We start from the raw sequence: 25,116 nt of genomic DNA, 5'->3' as shown, positions 1-25,116 counted from the left end.
AATTTGTTATGGCTTTGGAGCCTCATCTTCGCTCAAAAGTAATGAGTAAAGATCCAACAATATACGTGGAGGCACTTCGCATTGCGACCAAGAAATAAGCTACTCTAAAGATTGAATCCTCTTTTGTGTCTTCAACAGCTTCAACTTCTAAGGTGGAGGTAATGGGCACTCCTCAGGTAACAAAGTCCTTTGAGCTAGATCATAATATCTCCCAATTGATGGCAGAGTTTGCTAATTTGAAATTGCATTTGGTTAATGCACGACAACCTAGAGCACCAAAGACTGAAGATAGGCCTCGAGATAATAGTGGGGTCACTTGCTATGAATGTAATGAAAAAATACTCTAGTACTACCTCTCCTTATCACATCAAATTGGCTGACAACACTATTGTTAAGACCTTAGAGTTGTGAAGAATCTAGAAGTGGATGTATGTAGAATTTCTGTGCCGAATACTTTTCAGGTGATCCCTGCCAAGCCAGATGCACTTGCCTATCCATAGATTTTGGGAAGACCTTGGCTATGCAAGGTGAAGGCTGTTCAAAAGTGGGATACTGGAGAATTGATTTTGCAAGGAAATGATAAGAAGGAGCGCTACAACATCAGAAGCTACAAAATGGAAGTTGTTAAGGAGGAGTCTTCAACATCAGAGAGTTCAAGCTCTGACTTAACCGATGAAGAAGAAGAGACAGGGTGTAGCTCCGAGGAGTCCAACTCAGAGGGTGAGGTGGAAGGAGTGGCCTTTGGTCTTTTTCTTGGTGCTGATCGGGATGAGTCAGGAAGGAACAAGGTGGTTGTGCAAGAAGATCCTATAGAGACACTTCATATGGAGGATGTGGAGCACACTAAACGATGCCAACACAATGAAGAGCTTCTTGGTGATTCTCTATCAGGTAGTGAGAAGCTCCTGTGAAGATAGTGGGAGAGAAGGAAGGAGTCTCACTTGTGGCTTTCTCACATACACAATGGGGGAATACACACAAAGGTGGAGGCTGAAAACAATTTTCCTCTTCTTAGTTGTGAAAGTCAAAAGAAATCTAGTACAAAGAAATAGAAGAACCCTATATGTGGGTCTCAAACCAAACTCAGCTAACTAAAGTGGCATTGTAATTGAGCCATGAACTAGAGTACATAAGGATAGCTGTCATCCAGCTATTATTCATGGGTGGTGTACCAACTACATCTGCAGCTAAGAAGTCGGTGACATAAATGCACAACAGTCACCCTCGCATATCATGAGTGGAGCTCGATATCTCAACACTCCCCCTCAAGCTCAATCCCAATTCGTGCACTCCAAGCAGGTCTCTGAAATTGCGCAGCTTCTCTACACCCAATGCCTTTGTGAATATGTCAGCTACCTGATCCTCTGTGCTGACATAAACTAGATCAATAAGACCTAGTAAAACCTTCTCCCGCACATAGTGATAATGCACCTCAATGTGCTTTGTTCTAGCATGATAGACTGGGTTATTTGCCAAGTGTATACTACTCATGTTGTCACAATAAATGACAACTGGACCATCTGTAGACTGATGCATATCATAAAGTAGCTTATGCAACCAAGCTACCTCACATGCAACCATTGCTGCACCCCTGTACTCAGCCTCTGTGCTCGACAAGGCAATTGTGGGCTATTTCTTGCTGCTCTAAGTGACTGCAGCACTCCCAAAAGAGAAAACATATTTACTGATAGATCGTCTATCAGAAATACTACTAGCCCAATTAGCATCAGTGTATCCATGCAATTGTATCTGAAACCCAGACTCATAAAATAGTCCATACTACAACGTGGACTTCACATACTTGAGTATGCTTCTAGCCGCATTGAAATGCGGTTTCCTTGGAGCCTGCATAAACTGACTTACCAATCCAACAGCATAGCTCAAAGATGGCCTGGTAATATTCATATAAATCAAGCTTCCTACTATGCACCTGTACATAGTAGGGTCTTCCAGAAGCTCACCTGCATCTGCGCTCAGCTTCAGATTCTACTCCAAAGGAACTGAAATAGGCTTATAGCCTGTCATCCCATATTTGGATAGCATGTCCAATCCATATTGCCTCTGTAAGAGCCATATCCCACTTGGTGATCTAATCACCTCAATGCCTAAGAAATAACGCAGCTCTCCCAAATCCTTCATCTCAAACTTCCATTGTAAGGTTTGTTTTCATGTGATGTTTCTCAATTATTGTTATCTTGTCAATGGGTATTTGCATATTATTAATATGACAATTTTCAGAAGCTGACCTTCACCAACAACTGCTTTGTTTCTAGTGGAACTCACTATGCATAGTGTTTGTTAACACCACCAACTGGTGTTTATTAACACCTCAAGTAAAATATATATGTTGTCCCTAGACGGTGTTTATTAACACCACCAAATACATGATTTTCAAACTCTGCCACAAATGCTTTGTTCCGGTTTTTATACGCAATGAACTGTGAGTCCCTTTTGGGCCAACAATCTCTAGCCCAAGGTGTTTACACACTTGCCCTCCCATGGGCATGCCCAAGGCTCATGGATGGGCAACCATAGCCACCCATGGTCTAGATGCATTTATTGCATCTTGAGCAACCACATTGTGTAAAAACCCTCAATTCTCACGGCTAGAAGCCACCAATTATAGGTTCTCTACTTCATGACCATACTTGAGATGATGTGCACCTACTAACCTACCACATGCCAATGTAGTGTTTTTATGGGACAAAAGCTTGGTAAGTGCTAATTGCCCCTTTTGTGTGCAACCACAAGTGCTCCATTGTTGATGTAGAAATTCTCATTCTAGGGTAGAATTTACGAGTGGATGTCTCAATGGGTAGCTTGCAGTCTATACCTTTTAAATATCTAAACTATATATAATTGACATTGTTCTCTCTCTAGAAGTCAACACTCTCACCCTACACCTATCAAAAAGATCTTTTTAGAAAAAGCGAATAAGTGGCACGATCAAAGTGAAGCTTTTGGAGAGAGCAAGGAATCCCTCCACTAGTAGCTCCCTCAGTGGCATCCATTGGTAATTACCTAGCCCAAGTTTGCTGCCCCTCGTAGGGGATGCCTTAGGTGAATTCTTTGTCCCCTCTTCACTAAAGATGCCTTCGGTAAATGCATTTTCCCTCTCTTCGCTGCTTCATCATATTGCATCACTAATCAGACCTAACGGATATTGATCACTCCCCCTCTATTGCACCCTAGATTTATGCCTCTATGTTGAGGTTTTGGGGACATTAGAATCTCGATGTGCGAATAGAGTTAGGGATTTTGCATGTTCTACCACAACAATGTTGGGTCCCCTACTAGATTTTTTAATTTTTCCTACAAAACGCAATGCAGAATTACCAAATCTACTACATCACATTAATTGTGTAGACCTTCATTAACATAAGATCATACTTTATTAAAGAGATTCCAACCTAGACTAACAACCTGACCTAATGTAACCCAACCTAACATAACCTAATCTAACCCTAACACAACCACCACAAACACATATAGAGACCACACTCAACATCATGTTATTACATGTGCATAGCACTAACACATATAGAGTGCTATAAAGGAATGGGTTAGATGCCCTAACCCTAACCATAAATGGGTTTTTATATATTCTATATTTTCAACTAAATCTAGTGTACAGTTAGTCATTTGTGGTGTGCTCTCTAGCTATGCCCTCTCTCCTCATCTCTACTCTTCTCCTCTCCCCTCTTCATATTTTGTCATGGTATCAGAGCATCCGTGTCTTCCACTGAGACAAGGTGATCCTTGCGCGAGAGTGTGAGAGATTGAGCAATTGAGAGTTCTTGAGCCATCTTGTGTTCATTCTTTCACTTCTGCCTTGAGAGAGAGACATATCTTCCTCCTATTCTATGAGTGTAGTTCCCTAGAAGTTCTACCTCTTGTTTTGCCTTGGTAGTATCAGCCATCGGCAGCTTCAAAGGTGGGATCAACCATTGGTGAAAACTCTCTAAACACATCGGGCTACAACTATAGTCGAATAGCAAGGCAAGGAGCTCACAACTTCTTCATTGACCTTAAAGAGCAATGCTACATGCAAGCTACAATACACAGCTTCTATGATCAGTTTCTCAACCGACTAAGGGACTCCCAAGTGAGCCACACAACAACACGAGTGGTGCAAGCAAGCTACTCAAAGCATCTACAAATGACTCAACTTCATCAACGGCCCAACACACTGAGCGACGGTGACTGACTAGACACAAAGGTAGCTAAATGCAAAGGTAGCCTTGATGTCCCCAATGACCTAAGCATCCCCAATGATCAAGCATCTCGAGCAGCCCATGCAGCCCGTGACCCAGAGGGCTCTAGTGCCCGACTTCTTCTCCCTTGACTTCTTCTCCCATCTCATCCTCTTCTTGCTGTGCCCCGTCGTCTTTTGCCCTATAGCCCATCGTCGTGCTCCTTAGAGCTCTCCCTTGAGACCTTCACAAGGCCCTACCAGGTGGAAATGCCACATGGTAGATAAGAGGGTTAGCCTTATCCCTTGGTTCACCACACAGTGGTTAGAAGGTTGCCACGTGGTAGCCTTATCTGCCACATCACTTAGGATTGCCTAACCTTGGGTACATTTAACTACAAGTGCCACATCGAGCAAATGGTTCTCAGATGCATTGAGGATTGCCATTGGCCAAATATGAGTCTTGTCCCACCACTAAGGATCAAGGAAGAGAGATCCATAAACATTCCTAAAACAAAGAGGATATGCAAGCTATGTAAACTAGCTAAGGTGGAGACAAAGGAGCACTTCCTATGTACTTGCCTAGCATACCATGATATATGAGGATGGTACCACTATCTCTTTTAGGCTCCATGGTTTGGGCCACTTTCTCACTTTCATGACCAAGTGCATGGCCTCTATTGATGGAAGTGCGGCAACAAAAAGAGACTCTTTTGCAATAGATCATGCAGTAGGAGGTGACAGTGCCACAAGAGGTTGACCATGCAAAGTGACATGTCACATATTTTTATGCTTTCAAGTTTGCCATGACATAGTGGAGTAAGGGAGGAGGATCATGAGGACACCGTGGATCAACAAAAAGAGATGGCATAGAGTGGTGGAGCCAAGGACACATAGACCACACATCATGTAAAGGTTGACTACAACACCACAATCAAGGTCCAACCATCCCAACTCTACTCAGAGGGGATCATGCATGTTGAGGCATCACTCTTAATATGGCCCATAAGATATAGACATCACAGTCCATGAACCCTGCCACAAGAGACGACCCAAAAGAAATAGATTCAAGACATCTTTGCAACCCATCGAAGAGCCACCATGGCCCCTAGTTCTCACCTGGTGATATCTTTTGAGTACTAGTTTCAGAGCACCAGATTGGAGTACTAGTTTTTGAGTTTGAGTTTTTTTAGCACTTAGCAAGGGCCTTAGCGAGCCATTTACTTCAGCCCACAATGGTTTCATGAGTTACTCTTGGGTTTTACTCTTCAGCCCACAATGGTTTCACGAGCTACTCTTGGGTTTTACTTTTGTCTCATAGGCTTTTAGGGCCTCCCAAAGACGGGTAATGCTCTCTTTCTCTCTCTCTATCTCTCTCTTTATGTCTCTATCTATCTATCTATATAAATAGATAGATGTATAGATAGATAGATAGACTTATATACATATATATACACACATTGAAGAGTCATCAAGTGTATATGCAAAATTTGTGAAATTCTCTTGCATGTAGTGGATGAGAATTGTGAAGTCATCCTTGGCTCCAATATATGTGGCCTAGGAAATCTAAAGTCCTATCAAACACAAAAAATAGCAGTTCCTCGCAACCTGCAAATGTAGTTCGAGAGATGAAATCATGGAACGTAGCTCTGGCTGAATCCATGGCAAAAAGCGACTGATGGAGTGAGTAACTTTTGAGGGTGGGAGTTTTTATGTCTCTCTAAAAGTGAAAGTGAGAATGTAATGTAAAAATGGTTAGACTTACCCCTTTAAACTAATTATAAAATCCCCAAATTTTTTGAAAAACATTTACCATGAACTCAAAGGAAAAAACATCAAAAGAAATAACATGTCAATTTAATTGTCCACCAAGATCTTTTGAAACAAGAACTAGGATTTTGCAAAAACTTAAATGCTACACTAGTCAAACACATTGTTAACAATCTTCAAGGCTGTAGGAGGAATAAAATTGGCACTATGCATGCAGTTCTCCAGAGGTCGGCTGATCTTACCACCATTTCAGGTAAAGCTAAAGGACTCTGACATGCCATCCTCCATAACCAATAGGTGTTATCGCACATCCACGATATGACATTCAAATTCTTGACATCTCCCTCTTCAACATCAATAGAAAAACTTACACTTGTATTATTTTCATGGTTAGAGTCTAGGGGAAGCCACCAAATATTAATCACATTGAGTTTACATGCATGATATTGAAACACATCACCCCTTTGTTTTCCTTTGTTTTCCTGACCTGGTTTCCCAATTCATCCCAAGTAAATCTTCAAGAGCATTTTCATCTACACACTTGTAGGACCACATAGTTTTTGTTCTATGCATATGTATATTATGAAACAAAGAAGCAAAAATGTGCATAGGCATAAACCAAGATAACCTTGCCCATTAGGATCCAAATGTAAACTTCATGGGCATGCCCACATCCTTTGCAATCTTGTCCTTGTACCATTGCAATGTCCTTGAGTTCACAATGCTGCAATCCATGTCTTGAAGTTGTGGTGGTGCAATGGTTTGCAAACGGCCATAGCTTGATGATGTTGTTGGAGTGATGTATGTTGCATTGTACCAATACACATTCTTCTTTAGCAAGGAGGCCAACTTCTCCTCGGCATGAATCGTAGTGAACTTGCCTATGAATAACTCAATTGCCATTCCTCAAAGTCTAAAGGGAAAACGTCTGCCATGAATAAGAGCTCTTAGAAACCAAACTCAAAATTTCCAAATGGACTCATTACACTTACAACTGAAAAAGGTACATAGATAGAAAGGCTCACAATGTGATGGTATCCTAGATTGATTGAATGATGGAGGAAGCCTCATATCTTTTCCCATGTAGACATGTTGCACTTTTGCGAGCCATCCTTTCTTCCCAAACTTGAACTTCAAGATGCTCCCCTTCCACTCATGCAAGATATCACCTCTCTTGCTCTTGGGAAGTTTATGTGGACCTTTGGCCGACCCTTTCATCACTATCCAATCATTCAAGTTGTAGGTGCAAGGGCTCCACTCATCTAATGCATTTTTGGAGTTGTGGAAGACACAAGAGGTCACCTCGGGGGGGTCACTCATTATATGTAACCCTATCACGTGAGTTCAACAGAAGGATGTTTTTAATATCTAAATTTAACAAAAGTTAATTTACATAAGGGAGTCTTTAAAACAATTTTCAAAAAAATTTACAAATTTGTATAGAAAAAGGGTACATTTTATTAATGAAAAATTTACAGATAAGGGATTTTAGAAATATGCCTTGAACGCATGTGATATAGAGGGTTTATACATAGTGACCCCCCTGAGGAGGTCACAACATTGCATGGTCTTATATCTGGCTTATTTTGACGATCGGTCTATGCGTGGCAATTTATTTTGTATATCTTGGTGGAAATCTGCATGTATGGAGATAGAAATGAACTCTGATGGATTTGATGGGCTATTTGAAGGGCTGTATTTTAATAAAGATTCATGTCCCTTTACACACAAATGTATTACTTCTATGTTATTCTTCTGTAGCTGCATTGTTTATGGACATGGACATATTCTTCCATTAGGTGGGCCATCTAGAAACAAATAAAAATTAAAAATCCATTCAGATTTGTATTATGAATTTATCTTGCTTAAAATTCATAAAGCTCTTCTCCGTGGCATTGCTGGAGTGCCATGACATTGAACCAGAGCTGTATCAGGCATCTGCTAATGTTAAACGTAATAAATTATTCAGGAAATTTAATGTGGCATTTACTCATTTGGTTACATTAAGGGGTTGAAATAGAATTCCTTTAAAAACGTGACATGGCAACAATTTTTCACCCAATTTATTCTAGTTTTGGGGGTGCGATGAACATTAATTGTGTTGTCGGTGAGCCTCTTCTGAATTGAGAAGCTTTTGTGCCATGCCTTATAAGAGGGAAGGGGGGGGGCGGTAGAGGAGAGGCAGGTTGGCTATGAAGCGCTCCTAATACATGGAGGAAGAAGGGGAGGAGGGGAAGAGAGGAGTGGGAAGGAGGAAGCAGGGAGCGGAGGAGTGGGAAGAAGGAAGAAGGAGGGAGAAGAAGAAGGGAGGGAGCAGAGGAGTGGGACGAAGGAAGAAGGAGGGAGAAGAAGAAGGAGGAGTGGGGAGAAAGAGGGAGCGGAGGAGGGTTGGAAGGAGGAGGAGAAGTTGGGGAGGAGGAAGGAGGAAGCGGGAGCAGGGGGAGGAGGAAGGAGGGAGCAGAAGAGGGAGCAGTGGAGGACAACGGGAGAAGAAAGCAGGGCCGCAGAGATTATAGATTAATTAGCAAGGTTAATTAGCAAATAGAATAGGTTAATCAAGAATGAAGGGGGGTACATGATAGATTAATTGTTAGAAATGGAGCAAGGAGCGATTAGGAGAATCCTATCTCATGATCATCCTCCTCTCTCGTATCACAGTCATCATCACGTCCATGGCCATGATCATCCTCCATACGCTCCATATTAGTAAATGTACTATACATCACTTTGGAACGTGGCATAATAGGTATGACATGCCACCATCTGTTATTATCCACCATTGGTTGATAGACAACCTAATTCAAACACAAATACAATCATGTTATTTTCCTTGCATCGAAGGTATCAAATATTTAAAAGTGAGTATTTTTATATATGTGCATAGTACCTATTCACATTGTTGCGGTAGTACTAGTGTGTCCTTCCTACTTTGCCAAAACTTTGTGGAGTCAATAGTTACAAAGCCACTTGCATGGCGTTTGATTGTTGCATTAGGGCCTCTTTCCACCACGTTCTTAAACCACTTTACATTTAAAACATACACAAAGAAGCATCGAAAGTCAAGCTTAATAATATCTTGGATTATGCCACAATAATCATCCATGGCTCCATTGGCTCCCTCAAAGCTAGCAATGACACCGCAATCTTGTGTGTTTCTCTTATCATCAATCCGTTGTGTTTGAAAATACTTGCCCTCACACCATATAGCATTGAACATAGTGCACTACACCAAGAAAAAATCAATTAAATAAGCAATCTAAATTATTGAAAGCTCCTAACTTATGCATAACATTCTATATACCAACCTTGCTCATGCATCCCCTAGCATACTCCCATTCTTCCATTGTGATATGCATCCCCTCGTCTTTCTCTTCTTTCTCCATTTCATCAAGTAGCCAATCCACATGAATATCCTTTGGAAGTGCTCTTAGATACTGAGGGTATGGCACACGAGATCCGTGGTCTGTACGAAAGAGGGCCCTTTCTTCTTGTCTTCCTGCCTTTGCATCCTCGTATCTTGTCACCCATCTTTTCATCACATCACTATTAAGCATGCAATAGAGGTTGATACTATTATGCAACTCCGTGTCTATTACTTTGTTGCATCCTTTCCCTTGAGGTACAATAGAGGTCATCCTTAGGTCTTCATCATCTCTCCATAGTCGTGGGAGAGAGCTATCCACATCAACAAGAAACTCAAAAATATATACAAGTGACTCTTGTACCAACCAACCCTCGGCCATGCTACCTTCGGGTCTTGTATTTTGTCTCACGAAGACCTTCAAGGTCTTCATGAAGCGCTCGAGAAAGAACAACCATCGTGCATGTATAGTATCGCATATAGCAATCTCATCCACCAAATGCACTATAAGATGTAGTTGGCTTGTGAGAATAGAACGTGGAAATGTCTCCTCCACTAAACAAACCACTTCCACTGACATAACTCGAGCATTCTCAAGCGTGGTGAGATCTATTTCCTTTGAGCTCACATACCTAGAAATGAAAAAGTACACCATATTAGCAATATGAACACCTTGCATGGAGCATTGATATGCATCATATTTTGTATCATGTAAAGTATCTCACAAGCTCGCCCATCTTGTAAATACAATCCTTCACGTCCTTCGATGCACTACGAGAAATGCTAGTAGGTAGTATGAACTGAACCCACGAGGAGGTGGTTGATTAGTTGCTTATAATTATTCACTCACAAATTTGAAAGGAAAAAGATATTATGCACATAAAATACTTACTTGGAGCATCTTGTGCCAATCATGAGATCTCAAGCCATATAATTGCTCTACACCTCTTTTCTTGCTCTTTGTAAAGGCTCCCTTCAAACACCTCATGCATCCAGTGGGAGTACGAATTGTAGTATAGCGTGCTTCACCGCCACCATCTCTAGCTTTGATAACCTCCATCGTGCATGAGGTAAAAAAACACGCCCATTTGGTCTCTCTTATGGCCAAGCTTCAAGGATCCTCCCTGTGGTACGTAGATCCTTCCTTATGCCTATGAAATCTTGTGTCCCAGTCAAATGCTCCCAAATGGTAGACGCCACATTCTTGAAAAACATGCATGGGATCAACTAGGTGATTGATCTTGAGGTGGGACCAATATGGCAAACGATAAAAGATGGAGTATCTAAACAAAAGATGGTGTTAGCAGGCAATTCTTATTTCTAGCCAATATAGCACACAATAGTTACAAACCCTTACCGGCTCATGCTAAGTGGTGGAGGAGTCATGGAACCATCCCAAATTCTCATCCGATCTCCCGCGGTGAGTGATTGTGGGAGGACTTCATTCCAAGGGGCAACATATCTAGGATGATCAAGTGGGAGAAATTGATGGTGATTCTCATAGATTACCTTATTTAATGTGTCTGCCTGTGAGGCAATTAGTGAAGGACCACAAACTGGACATGCATGGTAACCCGATGTAGTAAGACTTGAATAATAGATGCAATTAATAGTTGAAGGTGGGTTTAAGGTGCCACATCCTTTGCCTATTCATAATTAGAAGTGCAATGCTTACCTGAACACTCGCCATAGCCTGGGAAGTCATGCATCGTCCACATCAAGACTACTTTGTAGTTGAAGTCTCATGAGGAGGGAGGCCTGCTCACATCATGCATCTCGATACCTCTCCAAAGTATCTCTAGCTCGTCAATCAAAGCCTCCAAATAAACATCAAGATTTTTTACTTTATGTTTCCCTGGAATTAGAAGGGACAGCATAACATGTCCTTTCTTAATCGCCATATTCACCAATATCACCAGCCATACACTGTAAGAGGTGCTTTTGAGACCAAATGGGTTCACACTGTCCATACCCAATCCAAGTCTTAAGCTCCTAGGTTCTCCCTTAAAGCTTGGCCATGTGTCTTCAATATGCTTCCATGCAAGAGAGTCTGTAGGAGTTTTCCACATGCCATCGGTTGATCGATGGGAGAAATGCCATAACATGAGCTCTGCAATGGATTGTCACTTGAACATATGTTGGATGCGAGGGATTATGGGAAAATGTCGCAAAACCTTACGAGGCACGTCCAAAGTTTTGAGATCTGCTCTATATCTTGCCTCTCCACACGTAGGGCACTCTTTTGCATCCTTATGTAGTCTGCGAAACAAAACGCAATCGTTGACGCATGCATGGATGTGCTTGTAATCTAATCCTCCAAGAGAGGTCACATGTTGCCTTGTCATATCTCTTGAGGTTGGTAATTTATTTTCCCTTGGAAGCATTTTACACAATAGCCTACACGTGAAGACCATAAATGAGGAAAAGCATTCGAGTAATTGACCCACTAGCATAGTTCACCATGTTTGCAAAATAGACTTTAAAGCTTACTTGAGTAATGCATTCAAACTTGCATTGCTCCATCCATAGATGGTTTGCAAGTTAACTCAAGGGAGGCACGTAGAACAGAGAAAGTGCACCCCTCAAATAGTGGAGTTTGCTGTGGTAAAAGGATCATCCTACTCCATGCTATCATCCCTCCCTTCGGATTGATGGACATATAAATCTCGCACCATATCATCAAACACCTCCTCCTCCACGGCTTCATGAGGTAATGGCGGAGGGCTACTATCACCATCACTCCATGCATCTATAACAGTCCCTCCTGAAGATCCCACCTCATATCGCTGACGCTTCGCCTCCTCACGGTGAGCATAGGGCAACATATGCGGGTGTGGCACTGCATCTTGTATCAAATTAAAACGGGATCATAACTCAAACATATGAACACCCATAGGTATCTCAATCAACCTTAACTCTTTAACACTTACCATGTCTATGGTCGAATCCCATTCTCCATACTTTGAGGTGTGATTGAGTGTAATCCTACGTGCATGATACATGTTTCCTCGACATCGATCATACATACATTTGATTTTTTGCTCCAACCATATTTCGCGATGGTGGATACGGAGGGATTCATCCTCACTGGAGCTACTTATTGAAGATGAAGACATCCTACAAACAAACAACCCAAAAAAATTTGCTTTTCTTCAAATATTTAATTTTAAAACTCTATGGCGCATCTAAAGACGCATCTAAAACCGTGTGTGTCTATTCTATGGTACGTGTCTATAGGCACATCTAAAATCGCGTCTGCTCTATGTATGTAGATGAATTACACGCGTATTTAGATGCACTATTATATGCTTATAGATGCGATTTTCAAATCTGCTTTTAGAGTGCTCGCTTTGCTTTTCTTCACATTACTTATACTTCGCGCGGCTTGCTTGCTTTGCTATTAACAGATCCACAGTTTTGATGCTTAAGAGGAAGGCACCCACACTTACTTCCAAGCTTACACTTAAGAGGAAGGCACCCACACTTACTTCCAGGCTTATAGGAGAAGAGGGTGAACAAGGAAGAGAAGCAACTTTGAAGAAGGAGAAGAAGCTTCCATACCTTTATCCAATGTAAGTCTCTTTACGGTTGATCTTTTTTGGAAGCTGCTCTCTTTGGATTTGTCCTTTGTCGCATCCAAGAAACGAATGCTTTTGGTATCAGTGTTACGTTTTTGTGTCGGGCGCATGTTCTTTTTTACTTTTTAGAAAAGTCTGTCTATCGGAGTGCGTCTAAAACCGCATCTACAGGTGCATCTAGCCTGTTTACAAACACAGATAGTTGCGTCTATAGACGCACTGTTATACCTGAAAATAGACGTGCTTCTCAAACGCGTCTATAGAAGCACTCCAACAATAATCTTTTTTGACAGTAATCTTTTCTTTCGTTTCCCTTTCTTCTCAGCTCATCAGTAATCATCTTTTTTTTCTTTTTTCCAGTTCATCATGTGGCCAGGAAGCTCTTCAGGCTCACCTGATCTCCGGGAGTCTATTTTTAGGGACTTATATAACCTTTTAGGGCACCCTCCCAATCCTGTGGAGTTATACGGTTATATGATGGGTACTCTAAACCTTGGGGGGGTTACTCATCATATGTAACCCTATCACGTGAGTTCAACAGAAGGATTTTTTTTATTTATAAAATTTACAGAAATAAATATACATAAGGGACTATTTAAAATAGTTTTGGAAAAAATTTACAGATTTGTATAGAAAAGGGGTACATTTTATTAATGAAATGTTTTACACATAAGGGACTTTAAATATAGGCCTTGAACGCACGTGATATAGAGGGTTTATACATAGTGAACCCCCTGAGCTCTAAACACCCCCCAGGAGTCGGCACTACAGACTCCAAACCACTCCACACCAGTTGAGATTACCCTAGTGGAGTTAGCATAGCCCAGTCGGCTACACAGCCGAGGCCCTTCTCCCATGCCATCTTATGCCCCTTCCCCCATGCCATCTTATGCCCCTTTCCCCATGCCATCTTATGCCCCTTCCCCCATGCCCTCAGGAGGTCCTTCTATCTTGCAGAGCACTCGGCATACTCCTATGCAGTCGAGACTCGGTTCTCCAGCTACAAGTGGTCCACATAGTCCCGTGCAGTCTCCAGCTACGAGTGGCCAGTGTACAGCTAGCTCGAGACGACACGGTAGCAGGCATAGTAGCAGGGAGAGCAGTGGGGGATGCATGGCACAGTGCTTTGGGAGGGGTAGTGGTAGGGAGGATGATGATTTAGATGATTTGGATGTGCCTTCGGGTGATGGTACAATCTTCTATAACATCACTCAGACAGGAGGCATCTTGATGGCTGCACGAGGAAAGGACATCATGGCCTTCATGCGCTCTGTAATTGCTAACAATTACAGAGATTGCTTTATCCACTACAAGGACCAGCCAAAGAGGTTGGCTGATGAGACCCTCGCTGCTGTTCGCTCTAGGTATCCTAAACCCCCCAATCGTCAGTTCACATATAAATGGGCCAAGTCAAAGATTGTCACGATACTTGGCAATAAAAGATCTTCGCTTAAGAGGTAGGCACTAGCGGAGCTTGCCAGGCTTGAGGGAGGTCAACCACCAAGGGCCCCGCCCCACACCGCTCACAAGCGTGAGTGGAAGAAAGCAATGAAGTCAGCGAGGGAGGACCCCAGTCTGCAGCACGTGGAAGCACGAAGGATCCAGATGGAGCAATATGAAAGCGTGCATTTTAGAGCAAGGGGTGTTGAATCATGGGAGGCCCAATTTATAAGTATCGATCTCAAATTATATTACTTATGTAGTTTATTAGAAGGTTGTTTCTTTGTACTAACCCCTTCGCAAATTGTGTCGTCTTACAGCTTGACATCGTGGGCAGATATCTCACTGCTATCGAGACAGCCTACCATTGCTACTATCGCAGAGGAGATACATGGAAGCACTTCTATCATGACGGGTTGATTACTGAGGAGCTGTATATCCGAACTACTGGAGCGGCCCCCGAGGTATTTGAAAGTAATTAAATAATGTCAATATTATAAGTAAAGATTTGATTTTTCATATATTGATATATGTTGTCCCTTGTTTACAGGTCCTTGCACAAGAAGACGAGGAAGAAAATTAGCGCAGAAGGGAGCGTGGAAGGAAGCGAGGACGTGGAGAACATAGATTAGTCAGTAGAAGTAGTGCTAGCTACTCTTTTTTGTACTTAAAGCCACTGGCTTAGCTTCGTGCCTCTTGTATATACACTCCTCTTATTTTTTGTACTTGAAGCCACATGACGTGGCTTAGCTTCGTGCTATATGTACATACAAGCACTTTTTGAGCTTTCAATTTTGTTGCGTTTTGGAGTTGTAATGTTTTATTTGGAATTGTAATTAAAATGCAGTTGGTTGTAAGAATTGAATTACACAATGTGGAAATGGGATTCCTGTAACTATATAGTATACACAACATACACAGCATTCTGTAAATTAAAAAAAATATATTATATAGCGCGTCTATCAGTGCATCTGTAAACGCGTCTATATACGTGTCTGTCTGTTCGAGAAGCGTCTATTTGCGCGTCTGTAAGACTGTTTATAAATGCATCTAGACACGCGTTTAACGATGCGTCTGTCTGTTTTTTAAATTTTTTAGCAGAGCGTCTATTTAGGCATCTAGATGCGCGTCTATACACACGTCTATCTGCTATATAGACGTGTTGTTAGATGCAGGTCTCTAGACGCACAAATAGATGCACCCGTAAGTTTTTTTTAAAGTTCAGTAAACGCGTCTGTGTGCGCGTCTGTGGGCGCTTTGGGTGCTTTGTCTTGTTGTGTAAGGCAATTGCATAAGCTCATAAGACTGGATTCTCATAGGCGAATTGAACTTAGTGGCATGCCACCAGCATGCATATTAATGAACTATATGAGAGAGTACATGCGGTTGCTTACTTGCGCTGGTTTTTGGAGTAGAAACGGAGGATGATGTAGAAGAGGAGGCGATAAAAGACACCCCAAGCAAGGAGGTACCCAATATCGATGAGGATGCTTTCTTGTTTGATGTCCATGGTGTATAGAACGTCCTCACCAACAGCAAAGCAATGAGGAGGACGACTGACATTATCCTTCTGCACAATAGTTCCGAGGGGACCGGGCGAAGGGTTGGCATCGTCGCTATAACAGAACCGATGTTTGCCGAAGTGAAATTGGTTGATGAGCAAGGCCTCAAAGGGGTATTTGATGGTGGACATATAGTGAAGCCAGATCCAATACGCGGGGATTTTAGACCTTTTGAGGAAGAAACCACAACTGAGGAAAAAGAGGGCGGTGGCCGCAATGACTGCGGCATAGCCAGTGATGTAATTTGGAACGACTGAAGATATGAAGACAACAAAGGAGTTGGTGGTAACGAGGGATGCATACAGGATAAGCCAAAAGAGCCACCACTGGCCTTGAAGACGGAGGAAGAAGAAGGTGAGGACGGTGAAGGTGAGGGCCTGGATGGCAAAGAAGGGGAGGTAGATGAGGAGATTGGCAATGGTGTAAGAGGAGGCACGGTAGGCATTATGGGAGGTTTCACGAATGTAAATATAGCGTTCTTGGATGAAGGCAGGGACTGCATCATTGGAGGAGAAGAAGAGCAGGCAGACAGCAAATATGAAGAAGTTCAAGAGATTATTTGCAGTGTCAAGCTTGTGTTCGGAGTTGAGGCGCTTGAAGAGGGTAGTGAGGAGGACGCTCATCACGATGAAAACGATCTCTCGTGAAAGGAAGAGTTCGGGGGTACGTACTATGTTGAGGAGGCTACGCCACATGAGAACACGCACCTCACGAAGCCAGGGGTTTGCGAATTTGGGACCGTAAGCGGCTAGTGTGGGGGAGTCTGCGTCGGAGGGGAACCCTGGTGTGGTGGGAGCATAGTAGCTGTCCTCCTCGTTGTGTCGTTGCCCTGGCGTTTCCAAGGCCGGGGTGGCGTTGTATGGCGTATGGGCTGCCGGAGGTGCCCATGTCGGACCCGGCGTGCCTAGCACACTGTCCACCACCTCGTTGTATAGCCACACCGAGAAATCCTTGTAGAAACTCGACGCCAGTTTCGGGTCCCGAAAGTTATTGAGAGGCGTCCGGCGGACGAGCGAGTTGTCGAAGTCGTACTCATCCTCGTAGCCAACGGCATCGTTGCCGTAGAATTCCTCGTTGTGAAAGTAGTTTCCGGTGGCAAAGGAGGGAGCCGTGCCGTTGCCATCGATTGATGGAGTGACATTGCCATCCTCCCACATGATGCGCTGGTGGCGTCCGGTATCCATGGGGGTTCTTCTCACAGGTGTCTTCATGGCCTCGGTTGGCTTGACACCATAGCGTTGGAACTGAACCAAAGGCTCCAAACCCAGCGTCGATTCATCGTATTCCTTGATCACGTCCAACAAATACTCAATGCTGTTCTCCCCCTCCGGTAGAGCCCTCCCAAACTCCGCCAAATACACTTCCAGCTCCGCCGGCGGCCCGAGATAGATTAGCCTCCCCCTGCCACCACACACACAATACGCAATCAGTTAGATTACCCGACCCTTGAACTGCAGTATCCCTCATTTCCTCCTGCTTTTGCAAATTAATTAAGACAAAGGCAGCTTGTGTGGCTGTAGCACATCCAAAATGTGTTAGATTTTTATCCGTGCCTTATGCAATCCTTTGGCACTGGGCAGGGTAAGACCAATGAGCATATGACTAAATTAAGAAATCCAAACGGGCAACAAAGCAGGCAGTGAAACCCTGGCAGCCCGCTTCTGATACGGATCGGTTGAAATGGGTATGCTCACTTTCTCTTGGTTTTCGTCTTTTGTTGTGGCCGAGCGCCAAGATAACTATGAAGCTGGGCATCCTTAAAATGGGATAAATATGCGTAGGCAATCTGTACAGGCGACATTAGACTAATATACCACATAATATTTTGTGATAGGATAAAGATAACTACACCAAAGGAATCTGGCTGAAACTATGGTCGTGGGAGATCCTTTTGGAGTAGCAAATTTGGAATATCCCACATAGCATTCATAGGCGGAGAGGGGAGAAAGGCTGAGAATGTCCACAACTTCGGTAGGGTAAGGGAAAGGAGAACTGCTGAGATTAGGGAGGGAAGGAGAAGTGCTGGGACTGTAGGGTGCTTTGGTGAAGTAGAGAAAGAACTGTTAGAGGAGATAGCAAGAGTTTTGAGAATCAGGGAAAGGAGAAGTGTTGATTTCCAGGACGTTGCCAAAAGCTTTGGATGAGGTAGGACAAGAACAATTAATTGTTGAGGTTTCCAAGAGCTTCAATCAGGAGCTTCGATCGGGTATTGAAATTGAAGACTAAATTCTCATCAGAATTATCATCGTGTATTGAAAGCGGAGTCTATGATATTTCTCACCTCGCCAGAATTATCATCGTGTTTAGCAGCTCCTGAATCCTGTAGGACGGCTGATGGATCGTCATCATCACCATGCTTCCTGTTTGCGCTATATCTTTCAGCTTCTCCACCACCGTGAACGCGCTCGTTGAATCTAGCCCGGACGTGGGTTCGTCCAAGAAAAGAAGCGACGGCCCATGTATGATGTCCACTCCAATTGAAACTCGCCTCCTTTCTCCACCGGAGACGCCTCTTGTTCCTGCATCTCCAATGTACGTGTGTGTTGCAGTCTGCAGAGGGTGATCTTGCATTAGCTAGAATCTTTTTTAATCGAGAAAGACATACAACGCGGACTCCCCAAGAACTTTTACACAGTGGCACAACAGAGTCCTAGGGAAACTTATTAACTTGAAAGACCTTCCACCGCTATAGGAAAGAGGCTATAGGAAAGAGAAAGAGAGAGAGAATTGACCTGCAATCCCAGCTTATCCAAAAGCTGATGTACGCGATCCCGTTTTTGTATCTTCGACAAGCTTGGTGGAAGACGCACCTCCGCAGCAAACATGAATGTTTCAAACACCGTCAGCATAGGAAAGAGCTGATCGTCTTGCATCACGTACGAAGACATTTGCTTCATGTGCTTAGTTGTGATCTGTAAGAAAAGAGTTGTCAGACCAGATCGACCATGTTCCTAGATCTAGGACTGGAGCACGGATATAGAAGCATCCAAAGTCTTCCTTCACGTAATCATTCTCAGCCTGCAGAAATTTCAAGGGCAAGATGCAACGCCAGAACTAATCTTCGCTGGGAGTAATTAAATTGGAAGACAACAGACCTGTTGGCCATCGACGCTAACAGTGCCTTGCAAGCTGCCTTTCGCAATCCTCCCTGCCAGTGCATCCAAAAATGTCGACTTCCCGGCTCCACTAGGTCCAAGCACCGCTGTTATCTGACCCTTCAGAGCCTCCCCAGAGATCTCGCTCAGAAGATTTACTTGCTTCTTTATCCATTTGTCATCCTTCTTCACCTTCTTCGTCACCGCATAGGAAAGATCGTTGAATACTAATCCCATCCTTGCCTTGCCTCTCTCCTCTTCGATGTAATGTTCGTATCCTCTTGGCATCTCATCCCTTTCCGACATCATTGTTTCCAATGTTTGCGAGTTGTACATGTCGTACGCATATTGCTCTTGCTGCATATTGTTTTTGCGCAGTGGCGCTCGTGACTCAGAACGTAGTCGACTGGGGCCAGGACGTGGTGGATGCACCTGTTGATGCCCATGCTGCTGCCCATGTTGATGCGTATAGGCTGCTCTATGATTCACGTAGGACATGATGGAAACGTTGTTCTAAGGAAGCACGCAGTCTGAGCACAGAAATGGGCAATGGGTGCTAGTGGTACTCGAGCTCCACAGGTACCCGACTGCGTGAAGCAACGAAGCCAATGGCGAGCACGAGCCAGGGAGAGGGATGATCCTGGCCAAGGTTCGGCAGAGTAAGGGAGCACATGAAGATTGATTTAGTGGATGCAATGCGGCAGAGTGCAAAACTGTGCAAGGGTGGATGAGATTTGTGCATGGAAGGAAGGGAGCATGACAAGGAGGAAGAGCCAGAGGGCGTCGAGTCAAACGAAGCATGCAGGGAGGAAGAACCGAGGCTCTGTGAGAGTACATTCCAAAGCTCCAAAGCGTTTCTGTTCAATTGTTCCGCTGCAGGGGCCTCATTCCAAGGCTGGCCTTTACCATGAAATTCCTTGCGTGAATCACAAACTGGTCATTGGCATCCAAGCAAAGTTCCCATTGAGATAAGTTTTTAACAAGTTTGGGCTCTTTGCCATATCGGTTCTGTCGCCACAAATTTTGTCGTTGAGCATCGTGCCGTCCATCGAAGGAGTAGTTACGTACGTCTCAGGCTTGCCTTGCGTGCTTGCCATTTTTGGTGGGGTTAAGGAATCACGCTACCTTTGCAAATCTGTCGTCCCAACATGGCTCTTATTAATCATCACGGGAGGACGTACAATCTTCTTCTCCATCTTAATATACAGCAAAAGTCCAATATTCCAAGAGTTGGGGGAGTGAGGGACTCTTGGGAGAGGATTGGTATTCTAGGTGGAAAGGGCCTTAGTTTCAAGGTTACTTGAAGTTTACTTGGTAGTTAGTGTTTGTTAAGTTAGATTAATTGTTCATTTGCATTAAAGGATAGCCTTTCAAAGAACTCCTCTAATAGTAGGGTTTTGCTAAGTTAATACTTATTTATTTATCTTCTATTCTCACACCTACTCACACAAATGGCCATCTAAAAGGGGCACATAGCTAGCTCAAGTGATGGAATGCCTAGCTGCTTAAGTTGGGGGAGTATTTAAGCAGGGGAAGTATCAGTTGTGGCCGTAGAGAAGGGACTTGGACACAAACATTTCATTCGACCCCTTCATTTGAGGGATTCGAAATTGCTTCCAACGCAACTGAAAGATGTGCTGTGCTTCCAACTCTCATTGCAATTGTGTCCTCATAGCTTTAATGACTCGCTGCTATAGCACTGCACATCTTCATGTGTTTTCAGTCTACCTTGGAAAAGGTTGATTGCCACTGCATGCCCGTTCAGCATATTCTAGGATCTCGATGGTCTTCACTTTCAGGGTGCAATACATGTTGTAATATTGATCCTTGCCTCATATTCATAAGAGGGTGGGGTTACAATCTTCTTCTCCATCAAACTCACTCTAAGGATATAACAAAAGTATGAAATTCCAAGACTAGGGGGAGTACGATTTCTAGATGAAGAGAAGTGACCTGCACACCTAGGTCACTCTCAAGTGTGGACTTGGAGATCAAGAGAAAGGTGTTTTTCTTTATTGGAACCCAAGTCGTTCGAGGGGCTTAATATTGCCCCAAATTATTGCTATAGTAGCCATTTCCTCACCATTATGTAAATGTCTTGCACCTAGATCTACAGTAATGTGCATCTTCATGTGTTAATTTTGTTGTACCTTGGAATAGGTTAATTGCCACACTCATTCATGCATAACATAATATGTGTGCCCTCGCATTTCAAGATATCTTAGGGAGGTCACCATGTGGGTAGAAGCATGAATAGGTGTCACAAAAAGGGACATGTTGATTTATGCACTTATATAATGTTTAAACACCCATGTTCCCACGCTCGCACGTCTCTTTGTAAGTATCTTTTTGAAATATCCTTGTTGATCATTCTAGTATTAGTGGTCTCACTGAGCCTCATCCTTGAGCACTGAGTTGTAGCTCATTTTCAACCAAGAAACAAAATTATGGACTACTTGGTCCATGTTGCAGAAGCAACTTCTATAGTACTCCTTCTCCGTCCTTGCAAGAAACAACATCAATTCTTCACTCTCTTCGTCTGAGCTGTCATACCTCCTCCCTTTCAAAAAACGACACTCACCATCTCCCTCCCTGTCTGGGCTCTCTTATCTCCTCCTTCATACTCGCAAGAAAGAGCAACAATCTTCATCATTTGTAATTAACATGGATTTTTTTAAGTATGTTTTAAAAAAACTTATTTTTTATGTATTAAAGATGCTTTGAAGCATCCAGAATGCAAAAAATGTGGTTTTTTGAGACACTTTTAGGTGATAGATTGACAAACCAAATACCACGCAGTACGCAAGTATACCACACAATATTTTAAAAACACCACGTGGTAGAATGAGATACCGCACGGTAAAATCTATTTTAACGTGTGGTAAATCAAGATACCACACACTAAGCATCCAAAATGCAAAAAAGGTGTTTTCTTGAACCAATTTCAGGTGGCCGATTGATCGTCCAAATACTGCGTGGTAAACAAATATACCGCAAAATATTTGAAAAAACACCACACGATAAAAAGGAAATACCACATGATGATGTAGACTTGCATCTGGATCTATGAGGGGCACAACTTGGGGATCCGAATCAGCATGTCCACCGCCAGCCTCCGGTTTATTAGATGCCTGCCACTTCTTTCAATGAAATTGGTCAAGGCACGGACCTCCATAATGTCAATGGCCTTGAGATCAAAACTCGGTAATTTGCCCTTCCACAGGCTTAAGTCGGTCAGGTCTTCAAAGGGTCTGCATTGCAACACAGTACCACTTAGAATCGTCGGGCGGAATTTCTTCGACCTCGTCATCTCCTTCAGTGGGAAAGCGGTCCGTCTGTGTGGAAGGCCAGTCCTGTGGCTGTAGGCACAAAGGCTGGCCACAAAATAGTATGCACCTACTCTAGAGTGAATTCATTTAGTAGGTTATGAGATGGTCCTATAGGCATCTCCGTTGACCCAATGTGCATGCTAGCAAGGGCTGTGAAGCGGATGGTTGTGGAGAGCTGGAGGAGGTAGTGGGGTATGGAAAATTCAACTAAGTATTGAGAGGGGAAGCGGCCAGGCGGTTAATATTAGTGGGTGGGTGGGGTAGCTGGGAAGTATTGGAATGGGCTGTAGAATTGAAAATGGCAATGGCTATATCGGCTTCTTCTTTAGTTAGTAGTGTAGACACACGAAAGGATGCACACAATATCAATGGAAGTATTAGGATGGGCAGTGGAATTGAAAATGGCACTGGCCGTATTGGCTTCTTATTCAGTTAGGAGTCTAGACACATGAAAGGCTGCATAAAATATCAATGGTGGGGTAGCTGGGAAGTATTGGGATGGGCTGTAGAATTGAAAAAGGCAATGGCCGTATCGGCTTCTTCTTCAGTTAGGAGTCTCGTAGTAGACACAGGAAAGGCTGCAGACAATATCACTCTCTATTCTACCTTGTCTATACCCATAAATTGCAAGAACATGCCTAAATTAACAGCTGACAAGTTAAACAAGCTCGCAAAATTATATATAGATGTCCAAACAATTATTATAGATGAAATTTTGCTTATTGGGAAAAGGATATTTAATTTCATTGACAGACGATTGCATGCTATCAAACATGTCCATGGGATTCCATTCAAACTCAGCTAAAGCAAAGCTTCTAGAAAGAGCAAATAGCGTGCTGCCATCTTGCATTTTAATGCAACAGGTTGCTAATATCTATAACAAATTCAGAGCAAATGTGCAAGAACAGCAAGATATTGCTACAATCAACATAAGCCTGACCAACTTATCATAGAGCACCACTAGACTTGACATTGCCTCATTTGATTTGCACAAATAAATCAGTAAATGTGATGCCAACAAAGCGTGAGACTTATATTTTCCATGCTACAAACAAAAGACATCACAATTTCCCTGTGGCACTAACATTGTTAAATGATCCCAGTAAAATTGTTGAACTTCATAAAGAGATGAAATGGAAACATGACATGGTGGTTGAGTTGTATGCAGGAAACTATGATACAATGGATGGTCTTGTGAATGGAGCAGATGGTCAATTAAGGGGTACAACACGGTATGATTCATTGACAATTATGTGGGTGCAATTTTCAAACTGCCACATTGAAGTCCGCACATGGCAACAAATAAAGCATTTGTATGAGCGTCACATTGTGAAACACTAGAAGAAAATGCTTCCAATTACTAAGTAAATACAAATAGGCAACAACAACAATACCTGGTTCAATTGGCATCAGCGAGAAGACAATAACTAGAGCTGCAATCATAACTACGGGCACAGGACATAAGCATACTCTTCTTGATTAGTGTGCTTGGATGTGGATATGCCAAAGCTAGCTCTGGCCCTTTTTTCCATGCTCAATAGCATTCTGTACAGAACTCGAGATCAGTGCCACCTCCTCAGGTTCATAGATATATTGATTTTCCCTTGGATAATTTTCCGTCTGGAGACAATAAATGCTTCTTAAACCGACCAAGGCCACTCAATACATTTCCCATACTACACATTCTTGGGACAAAGAGATTGATCATCTTTGATTCAAGCCCTGAACTGGCAAACATGACTTTTCCCAAAGCTTGCAGTATCTCTCATAGAAAAGATGGAGGGCAAGCTTCTTGGAAGGTTTGACTACTCAGATTCTTTTCCCATGCTACTCAGCAAGTGCAAACTAGACAACAGGTATTAGCAAAGCAAAGAAATATAAGCTTGCTTCAAAAGCCATGCAAGGGTGCACTTTCAATCTAACTGCCATTGACTGGAGCAGTGACTCCAAAGATTCAGTATGTAAAAAGAAGAATGCTTGAAAACTGCAGCACTGCATCTCAAAGGTTCAATCTTTGAAAAGAACCATTGTACTGAATCATAATACCACATTCAAAACAAAGAGTAATCTTTGTCAGCCACTCAAATCAACCATCCAACTCTTGGATCTGTACTTGTTGCCTGGAAGAAATTTTTTTCTTAGTGAAGACTCCCCATTTCAAGACTGCCTTCAGCTTGAACCACCCCATTAAATCCCTCCAATGCAAATCCTCTCTTCCATCCCTGTAGCTGCAGGAAATGGGTACATCTCAAAGTGGAAATCTGACATCCCCCTGCAAAGCATAAGTGGTTGAGAAGCCTATGGACTGATCACTTTTGTTGACATTGGGCATCAACTGTACTTCTTTGTTTCCCCAGAGTCCATAGCCTCTCCCTTCACTGTAGTCATCTGATACATCTGCAGCATGTTGGTTGAAATTGCCCACTATTTAAAAATTCCATTGGTTGATACTGCCCATACCCAATGAACCCCAATGATTCAGGTGAATAAGCAACATTCAACAAAGATTGCTGGATACTAAGGCCGAGTGTAGATGACATCAGCTCGGTTTGGCTCACATAACCAGTACTAACTAGGAATGGTGGGACAGCACTTTCCTGAAGATTTCTTGTCACTCTTTGTTCATGCAGCTGTTGAAACTGCTCTCTCTGTTGTAGTTGTGCCATTTGCATTCTCTCATCATATGTTGGGTAACCATATCCACCTGTATCACAAATATGCAGAACAGCCTTTAAATTTCTTCCAACCAAAAGGCAACGACCTTAAGACAACAGGTTTCTGCCACCATT

General features: G+C 42.9%; 1 protein-coding gene across 1 annotated transcript; it reads right to left on the bottom strand.

Moving 5' to 3' along the window:
• Positions 1 to 15,731: 15,731 nt before the first annotated feature.
• Positions 15,732 to 19,409, bottom strand: LOC147888500 (ABC transporter G family member STR-like). The gene is made up of 4 exons (XM_087392802.1): positions 18,999 to 19,409; positions 18,636 to 18,815; positions 18,185 to 18,453; positions 15,732 to 17,304 (listed from the first exon to the last, which is right to left on the bottom strand). Exons 1-4 carry the CDS (start codon positions 19,359 to 19,361, stop codon positions 15,732 to 15,734), a joined length of 2,385 nt encoding a protein of 794 aa, XP_087248928.1. The 5' UTR covers positions 19,362 to 19,409.
• Between the last annotated feature and the right edge of the window lie 5,707 nt (positions 19,410 to 25,116).

The sequence above is a fragment of the Dipteris shenzhenensis genome, chromosome 21, assembly GCF_047967505.1.
Source record: "Dipteris shenzhenensis isolate YYH24624 ecotype China chromosome 21, Dip_SZ_1.0, whole genome shotgun sequence".
NCBI classification, from domain to species: Eukaryota; Viridiplantae; Streptophyta; class Polypodiopsida; order Gleicheniales; family Dipteridaceae; genus Dipteris; species Dipteris shenzhenensis.
This window is presented reverse-complemented; position numbering and strand designations above follow the sequence as displayed.